This window comes from Halyomorpha halys, unplaced genomic scaffold, assembly GCF_000696795.3.
Source record: "Halyomorpha halys isolate HHAL.00 unplaced genomic scaffold, Hhal_1.1 Scaffold7.1, whole genome shotgun sequence".
NCBI lineage: Eukaryota > Metazoa > Arthropoda > Insecta > Hemiptera > Pentatomidae > Halyomorpha > Halyomorpha halys.
The window spans coordinates 191,029-200,472 of NW_027110368.1; the positions used below are offsets into that span (position 1 = coordinate 191,029).

The following is a 9,444-nucleotide window of genomic DNA, read 5'->3' on the forward strand; positions in this document are numbered from 1 at the left end:
ATAAAGACCCCTGTTATTTTACACTTATGTTTTTTTCTCCTTTTTTTTCCTTTTGTAACTATGTGTTTGTATCTTTTTTAGCCCTGACGAAGCCCTGCAATGTGGGGCGAAATGGTGGCTCAATAAAATAGTATAATTATCTACTATTTGAGTTTATTTTTACCACACCCGGACCATATTCCATTTATCTATACACACGGCCAATCAATAATCTTCCAGTAATTTATATATTAATGTTCTTAGTTTTTTAAGTGTTATCTATAAATATAAATTTCATTAAATATGGCTTTTGACACAAGATGCGATACAAAACCAAAAAAAGGATGAGAATAATTAAATATTTTTTCAATATTTGAAGCCAAAAGTGTTTCAAAATATTCACAGGATCTCACTGAATATTTTGAACCATTAAAATCTGTTGGACCATTCGCTCAAAAAAATTTTTTATATATCTATAAACAAACAGATTATACATTTCCAAGCACATTATTCTTTTAAACAACTCACCTTTTTCGAACAATTCCTGAGGCAGCCTGTTGCCTAGCAGTTTTTGATTTGGCATCAGAAGTCCCATTGACATTTTCATAGTCTCCTTCAAATGTCGTATTATATTTACAGTTTGTAAGTGAGCATCCTCTAAAAAATTTCAAAATATAATGTTTAAGAATTTAAAATTAGTTTAGACATCACACTAAGTATGTAACAATTATTAAAGTAATGATGATATACTCGTTTAAAGGCACAAATTAAATTAAATTCTTTACCTTCTAGGAGTGCCATCTGTCAACGGAGGGATGACAGTGACTGTTACAGCCATGGATGTTTTAAGGAGGTCAACCATTTGGTCATGGCTTAATGTCGAGACTGCCACTTTGCAAATCTAAAATAAAAATAATGAGGTGTAGATAGTTGACCGTAGATTAATGCTTGAAGAAGTTTGTCGGGGGGGGGGTGCGGTCAGCAAAGAAGTAAAATAAAAATAATAAATAAATAAAGTACATTTATTTGGTAGATTTATAAATATTTTTTTGTTACAATACTAACCTCTACTAGTCGAGAACCTTGCCGAAGCCCAGCCAACCAAGCAAGACCCATGCTTTCAACCTGAGTCACCAAACCATCTGGCTGAACATGAAATCTGTAAAAAAGTTAACGTTAGGCATCTTTTCATTCTTAATATAATTAGAATTTGCAAGGGAATATCCTCAATATCACCATCAATGCAATACATATCATAATTCAGAAATCTAACCTTTGAGAAAATAGGTTTAAAATATTTTTTTTATTTTATATTAAAACTCATAGAATACATAATTATGAGTCAAGATTTAATAGTTTGATGTGAGAGTAAGGAAAATGAGATTTCACATATAATAAAAACTTTTGAAATCCATTTTCACTTAAATTTTGATTAATTTAGTAGTAAGCGATATAATTTATTTAGTAGATAAAACAAAGAGATTGGGGTAATCTTGAAAATAAACATAAACCCTTTTATAAAAAAGATATTAATGGTTTGAATTTCCCGTAGTTCTGGCACACTGGTTAGTAATGGTAGTAATGGTTTTACTCTAAAAATTACAAATATAGAGTTAACAAAATTTTATAATGAAAACAAAAGACCAGGGATGAAGTTCAGAGAGCCAAAAAAGAAGGAAATGTAGAAGTGATAATGGTAGCCAAAGGAGCTGATGCAAAATTAGTGCGAAAAGAATGAAATACTTAATGAATATAAAAAGAATAGCTAACGAGGTTATACAAAAAATATATTCTAAATTAAATATGATAATTATGACAAATTACTCAATTCATGTCAATAATTTCTTAAAAACCATATGAAGCTCATATTTCAAAGGAAGAAGCTGTATTACAAAACAATTCATAATTTTAAACTTTAATTTTGACCCCTTTAAATGCTAAAACAAAATTAATATTTTACCCAAGCTGTCCTAGGGGGTTTCGTTTGAGAGAAAGCTCCTGCGTAACAGATCCATCCGTAACACACCTTAACCTCACAACTACTTCCATAAGCTCATCTCTGTCACCGCTTTCTCTCATATGAAGGGTGACACACTCTCCTTGATGATAATACAACCTTAAACTGAAAGAGAAAAAAATCATTTTTTTTTTTATATAAATTAACTGATTAAAACTATTATCTGCCAGAGAAAGTAGCTTTAATTTTATAAAATTATGAATAAGGAAAGAAATTGAACATGCTTTGAATGTAACAAAATATTGAGTCAAATTAATCTTTCTTTGTAATTAATACTGAAAACTTGTATGAGGTCAAGTTCTAGAGTATATATGCTAAGATAAAGAGGAATCAAAATCCCCGTTCTATGTTGTCCCATTTTAATTTGTTTCAAAGTTATGTTGTTCATCAATTTACACAAGGAACTGTTTAACATCAAAGCAAATTCATGGTTACATCTCTTTCGACAAACATGGCTCTACTAAAAGTCAGTTTCCAAGGAAAAAAAACCCTGAAATAAGTACAACGACTGCCTGTAACCTTATTCCTCTCAATCATTAAAGATGACAAAGTTCATCAAATATCTAGCTTGATTTCTTACTTTAAAATCCCTTTTCAATAAAACTGTACAAATTCTGTCAAATCAGGTCTACAACTTTAAAAGTGATGAATTTCTAACTGATAGTTTCTGATTTGATGGGTTTAAGATACACATTCACTTCAAAAAGGGTAGAAAGAGGATGACAAATATATACAAGTTACCAACCTGTAAATGGGAAGTATATACAAGTAATCTAAGTGGGAATGATGATATTTATTTCCAAGAGGACTTAAGCCTATTGAAGCTCAAGTTATGAGAATATTATTTCAACATGCCAAGACTCTTCAAGCCTTTCCGGACTTCTTTTCACAAAAACAAATACAAATAATTCTCAGGTGAGAGAACATTTGTTTCTGCTAGGGGGGGGGGGGGATTGGTTTCTCCTTAGTACAGCTGTTAAGTTGAATAAGTACAATTTTGAATAAATCTGATATTATTTAGTCACTACTTATAAAACTCAGAGATCAATTTTTTCCTTGTCTTTAATTCAAATTGACATTTAACAATTCTATTTGTAGAATATATTTGTCAGCATTTATAATGAAAAATTTCATTAATTTAGGAGGTTTATAATTTTATTCAAATAAACTTATATCTATTATTCCCCCAATACAATCACAGAATGTTATATTCCTTATATTATTTATATACACATGCAATGTGGGTATAGACAATCTTCAAATATAAAAAGTAAATCTTTTGAATTGACAGAATTTGAAACAAATTCAGTAAGAGTTTAACAAACCTGTTGGTATTAGTGGACCAGCCCAGAACGGACTTAGTTGGAGTGACAAAAATGATTTCTCTTGTAGCTTCTTCAATGACAACTATTGAGTCTGAAGAAATTGCCAAGAATGAGTCGACAAATGTGGACTGACTGGCATCGTCTACTGCAACTTGCCAAGAAAGTGCTCCAGGTTGACTAGAGTCGGGCAAAGCTCCGCTTCGAGGTCGCCAGCGGTCCTTCTTTTTGCTGCTGAACGACAACATAGCTGCAACAAACAACATTCACAATAAATCAAACAAAAAGATTAAAACAAAAAAAATAAATAAACAAAAAGAAAATTTTCTAAAATACAATTATCTTATATCTTGCAATTTTCCTTTTCTTTGTGAATAATTATGATTTAAAGCATGCAGTAAAGTAATAAGTGAGTTAGACTCAGTGCTTAAATATGGAGAAAAAAAAATGTGACGTGGAGTGCGTATCACAGAACTTTCACTTACTAACCTACTTATGTCCCCAAGTTTTCTGTAGGTCAGTGAGCTCAAGTTAAAGTTATCGCTATTTTTGTGATTTCAAAAAAAAAAAAATATCTAAAGACCAAAGGAGACCAAAACTATAAACAAAATCTTTTATTTTCCTGTTAGTATAAAAGTTCGTATTTTATGGTTTCTCAGGATTGGAATAACAAATATAAATTTTGTTCCTCCCAAGAATAGATTAGTTTAACAAAAGATAACGAAGCAGTTATGCTATCTGGAAATATAGTGTGGTTTCATCATTTCCCATTCGAATTAGATTTATATATTTTTTCTTTTAGTTATTCAAACATTACTATTATTTTGTATTTATACATTTTATATTATTGCTTACAGTGGGAACTGTTTATGTTTTTTCAAATAAACAAAATTAAAGGTACTTTACCCCAAGATTTTTTGAAAATTCTTTATTGAAGCCATATTAATCTGTTTTAATGAGGATAAAACCTATCTGATATTAAAGACCACTTAATTGCTCATTGATTGTTAGATTCTGTTTTGGAGAAAATAGAAAAATCCATTCAATAAAGGGCACTTCCACTAAGTCGATTTTAATGAAAAAGTTGCTGCTACACCCTAAAACCAATTTTTGTTTTTGAGCTAGGTTTTTTGGACTCAGGGAATCTCAAAACATTTCACGATCACAATATTTTCCCTTATTATAAATTCCATATATTAGTATGAATAAGATGCAGTAATTACTAAAATTGACAACTTACAAAATTTTTGGCTTGTTTCAACAGAGGTAGAAGTGATATAGTTGCTAACAAGATCTTTTAAATATTCCTGTCTTGTTCTTGTAGCCATAGTAGCAAATTTTTCACTTTGATGAGCTGCATTTTCAGCATTAATTACTAAAATATTTATAAACATGTCAATTATAAATCATAATAAAGGTATTTAATATTATTTAAATAGTGCTATACAAAATAATATAATATAACATACCTTTTGCTACAATAAAGTCAGCAAAAAGTTTTGATTTAGGAAAGGTGGCTCCATCTGGTATAGGTGGCCCAAAAACTGGTACTTCCTTTGATCTTGTAACTGCGATACTAAGAAATAAAGATAATGTGATGAATCAGTCAATTTTATATTATATAAATTAAATTGGTTGAATTTAATTCTTCTTACGTGTAGTGTGTGTTATCTGTACATGGATTCATAACACGAACTACAATAAAAACATGTTGGAACTGTGATCTTATAACTTTTGGTGTGAATGGTTGAGCACCTGGTTCTTGGAACACTATGGTTACAATATCATTACCTATGTGCCTCTTCCTCAGCAACTGAAAGACAATTTCATAATTGATATAAATTAAATAATAACATATTGATAATTCACATCATTGGAACACATTGTGTATTATACTCACTTGTTGTCTATTATTTGGTGTAAATGGAAGAAGAGTTGAAACGTGAAACATGATTTCACAGTCTTGGTACTGAGCATAAACTGAATATAGGCCAGTTGAATCAGCTGCAAATAATAAATTGTATGTTAATATAAAAAGTAAAATTGAAAATTAAGATAATTAGGCATAAAAAAAAGAAAACTAATTTTGTAAATTTTATAACAATTAATTTTTTATCATATTTAACTCTGGTAACTTTATTATTATTGAAATAAGCCTATCAATAATATCAAATTTTAATTAATTATTTGAGGAAAGTCTAAATTTATTTTTTAACTACTAGTTGAATAATTTAAGTCATCAAAAATAAAAATAGGCAGAGCCATTAACTCAATCGTCGCGTAAGTATCTCATGGCAATCATAGTGCTGTGGAAGCTAACTTTAAAATGAGGTTTGACCCATACCTAATTCGTATGCTATCTCAAAAAAAAAAAAAAAAAAGTTCATTTTTGGGCTTTAAAATGGTTACAGGAATGTTCTTGGGTATTGGTGTTTGCAATGAAATTTTGAAAACCCTGTTTTCACTGTCTCAATCGACCGACTTACCTGTGTCAGAGTGTTGATATAAGAATCAAAATTGAGATTCGTCACTTCTACGCGAAATTATTTTTCTTTTGATAACGCATTCATCAAAATCCATCGCTCCTGAGAGCCGGAAAAGGGATTGATACTATTATATTATTTATATGTATGATAGCAATTACTACAGTATCTTTTACACCCTAACAGAAACAAACAAACTTACTTTTATTGTCAAGACCAGCCTTGTATTTATCAAAGCCTTTTAGTCTAACTCTTGTTCCAATAGTTTCCAAAAATTCAGTGAAAGCTGGTCCAGCTTCTTGGTTATTGTACATCTGTTCTTCTGTGGATTGACCAGCTTTGCAATACATAACACCAACCTAGAACCGAAAATTAGCTTAATTCATAAAAACTTATTTATGAGAAAACAATATATTTTGTAAAATAATATAAGCATTTTGAAAAAGGAAATAAAATAAAACTTTAATACAAGTAGAAACAAACAATATAACAAGACTTTGATAATTATTATTACAAATTTTGTAGAAAAATAATTATGAATTGTTAAAATGAAAATAAAAGAATAATAGTTTAGTTTTTTATGTATCTTAGTATAAATTGATTAGTATATTTTGATTCAAAGAAGGTTAGGTAAGCTTTCCATGTATTAATAATATGAATTAAACAATAAATTTGATTATTCTAGAATTCGGGTGCTTTATACCATATTTGGGTTTTTATTGCATTATTTTACACATTTTTTGTTATTTTTCCCAGAAATCTGGTCTCATAACAATGAAGAACGTATGATATTCAAAAATGTATAATTTTTTACTGACCTCAGATGTAAAAGTAAATATTAATTAATAAATAAATTATTAAGAAAACTAAAATTTATTTTTTTTTTTTTTTAGTTTTTTCAAAGTATAAAATTTCTTAAGGGCTACCATAAATGGAAAAACAACTATTAATAATCAATTAACCAACATTTATAATTACATTTAAGTTATAAGGTTACTTTATACATTATATATCACATATATTTCATACCTAAGGGCTTTAACAACTACAAAATCATTATGAACAGAAACTAATTATAAACAATAACTTACTTTATATTGTCTTGAAAGTCCTTGTTCATCAAGTTTCAGTAAGGCTTCTTCTGTCTGCGGAGTTGGTATTCCCAACCTTAAACTGTCAAAAATCATTCAATTATAATAGAATAGTTATAGAAATCTATTAATACTCCTTAAGGTAAGTAGACAAATTTACCATGGTATTTGTACTTCGGGTGCAACATATTCTAAAACCTCCTTCGTGTTCATAGATTTAGTAGAGGTAGTTGGTTTTAAATTTGGTATAACATCTTCCAAAATTGATCCACGTAACGTTAAAAGCTGAACAGAAAATATAAAATACAACATTATCATGATCAATAATAATTTATTCCTAAGTTCACTAATGGAAAATTATAGCAAAGCATAGTTTAGTCCTGCTTTATAAATAAGAACAAAATTAAATTTCAAGCAAAATCAGTGTAACAATGAGCTTTCATTAAAAGAAAAAAAAAAACCCCAGTGAGAGTTAAAAAAAGCATCTCAATATTATAACTGCAAATAAACAATCATAAAATCATATAAAGGATTTTAAGATTTTTTTTTTTTTTCGTTTTTTTTAGATTAATGCATACTTATTTTGTTTTCTTAATCAATTGCTATGTTAACAATTATTATTATCTCACATTTTTATTGATTTATTTTTTCAGCTCTGTTACAAATGATAAATACATATATATTACACATTATATATAATATGCAAATAAAAATTTATGTACACTTAACAATACAAGGAAAATTTATTGTGATTCTATATGTCATAGCACAAATATAAAAAAAAGGTGAAAATTGTCAATAATATTTTAAAATCATTATTTAATATCAGACATAATAATAATAATTTCATTGTTCTTCTAAAGGTGAAGCAGTTACTGATGTAACTCAGTAGTAATTATGTAGTAAAATATATATATATAACTCATTTATTACCTCACTTGTCCTAATTACAACTCTATATCGAAACATAGGTGATGTAAGGTTATTGGTTGTTGAATTAAGACTCTTCTCAACCTTTTCCCGTTTGATGCTGATCGCAATTGGTCCTAAATTGTCATCCATTCCAAACCAGTTTTGATGCTCTGGAATATTACAGAATAATCAATTAAAAACAAAATGACAGAACACTACACCATGACCTACATATCCCTTTTGTCCTTGACCTCATACCAACCAAATTCTCAAAATTCCATATAAACCTTTCCAACCATCCTAATCCTTTCGTTCAAACCTTATCTAGTTCCACCCATCCCTACAGCCCACCTAGAAGATTGAAACGGCAGTGGCCAAGAGACTTATTGTAAAATAAAAATGGACAATTGGGAGTTCTGGCAATGGTCAGATTCTCCACTCAAGTTGAGTGTTTGTGGCTTTAGCGCACTTGCTCAGCCTACACTAGCTCACTACCACTGATGCGGCAAGAGGGATGTACTGGGATCTTTTGAGCTCTGCTCTACCCCTCACACGTGGGGGATAGAGTGGGCTCAGGGATCCTCAGGTCAATTGTGTAAATATTGTATATAAGAGTGTAAATGTGACTAGAGATTATATTATTTTATTTATTTTTTAATACACATAGTTTGATTAAGTTCATTTTGTTTATCCTTCTGTTTGTATATATTTTAAGAGATATTTTTTTTCATTTATTAATTTATTTTTATTCTTATTTTATTTTATTTTAGTATGAATGTGATCATTCATCAATATTACCTATTGTCCACAACTGTGTGGCAGACTGTAATATCTATCAATAAATAAAAAGTATTTTAAAAGGTAAAAAAAAAAAAAAAATGTCCCACAATAAATTATTTTATCTTTATCTCATTTATTAATAGTATTTTATTTTATCTTTTATTAAAGTATAAGTATGTATTTCATCTGTTATTTAATATATGAATAATTCATTGTTACTATTTCCTCAAAAATTGAAATTACAACTAAATCCTCAGACATCGCAAAAGAAATGAAGAAAGAATATACTGTATATAAATAATTTGTTCTAAAATTAAACTACATATCTAATTATTAAAAAAAAAAATTGAATATCTATATATCTGAGGCTTAAGGCCAGTACAGCCTACTTTAAAATTATTGATTTCAGGAAGGAGTAATTTAAAAAACAATACGATATAGATTGGTTGGTTGAAATAGATTAGATTGGGATTGGTTTTGTGGAAAGTTGGGTTATTTTTCAATATAATTAATTATAAAGTTACTTTAATAGATCACAAAAGAAAAGGTTTTGATTAAAAAATGATGTAGATTGTACTTGGATTAACACACAGTTATAATTACATTGAAATTAATTGACTACTATTTTCATAGATGAGAAGTTATTTAGATGACTAAGTAATAGATAAGACAGAAATATTCTAACGAAGCACTACATTTAATTTAATTTTTAAATGAATAAAAAAAAGGAAAGTTTTTTATATGGAAATAAAAGAAGAAAAGGACCTGAAATTCAGGTCGAAATGTCGGCATAAAATAAATAAATATTATTTGGTCTATTTATGTTGTTCTTTGCTGACCGTACCCCCGACAAACTTCTC

General features: G+C 28.6%; 1 protein-coding gene across 1 annotated transcript in view; it reads right to left on the bottom strand.

Moving 5' to 3' along the window:
- Positions 1 to 9,444, bottom strand: part of LOC106677286 (signal-induced proliferation-associated 1-like protein 2) — a gene marked incomplete in the record, with an annotated part of 238,749 nt that overhangs the window by 9,442 nt on the left and 219,863 nt on the right. The window contains 13 exon segments of the mRNA XM_067048516.1: positions 508 to 636; positions 765 to 880; positions 1,045 to 1,138; positions 1,940 to 2,101; positions 3,322 to 3,568; positions 4,559 to 4,693; positions 4,788 to 4,894; positions 4,974 to 5,131; positions 5,219 to 5,322; positions 6,004 to 6,160; positions 6,893 to 6,974; positions 7,053 to 7,177; positions 7,826 to 7,974. Of these exon segments, the coding sequence (XP_066904617.1) occupies positions 508 to 636; positions 765 to 880; positions 1,045 to 1,138; positions 1,940 to 2,101; positions 3,322 to 3,568; positions 4,559 to 4,693; positions 4,788 to 4,894; positions 4,974 to 5,131; positions 5,219 to 5,322; positions 6,004 to 6,160; positions 6,893 to 6,974; positions 7,053 to 7,177; positions 7,826 to 7,974 (1,765 nt within the window).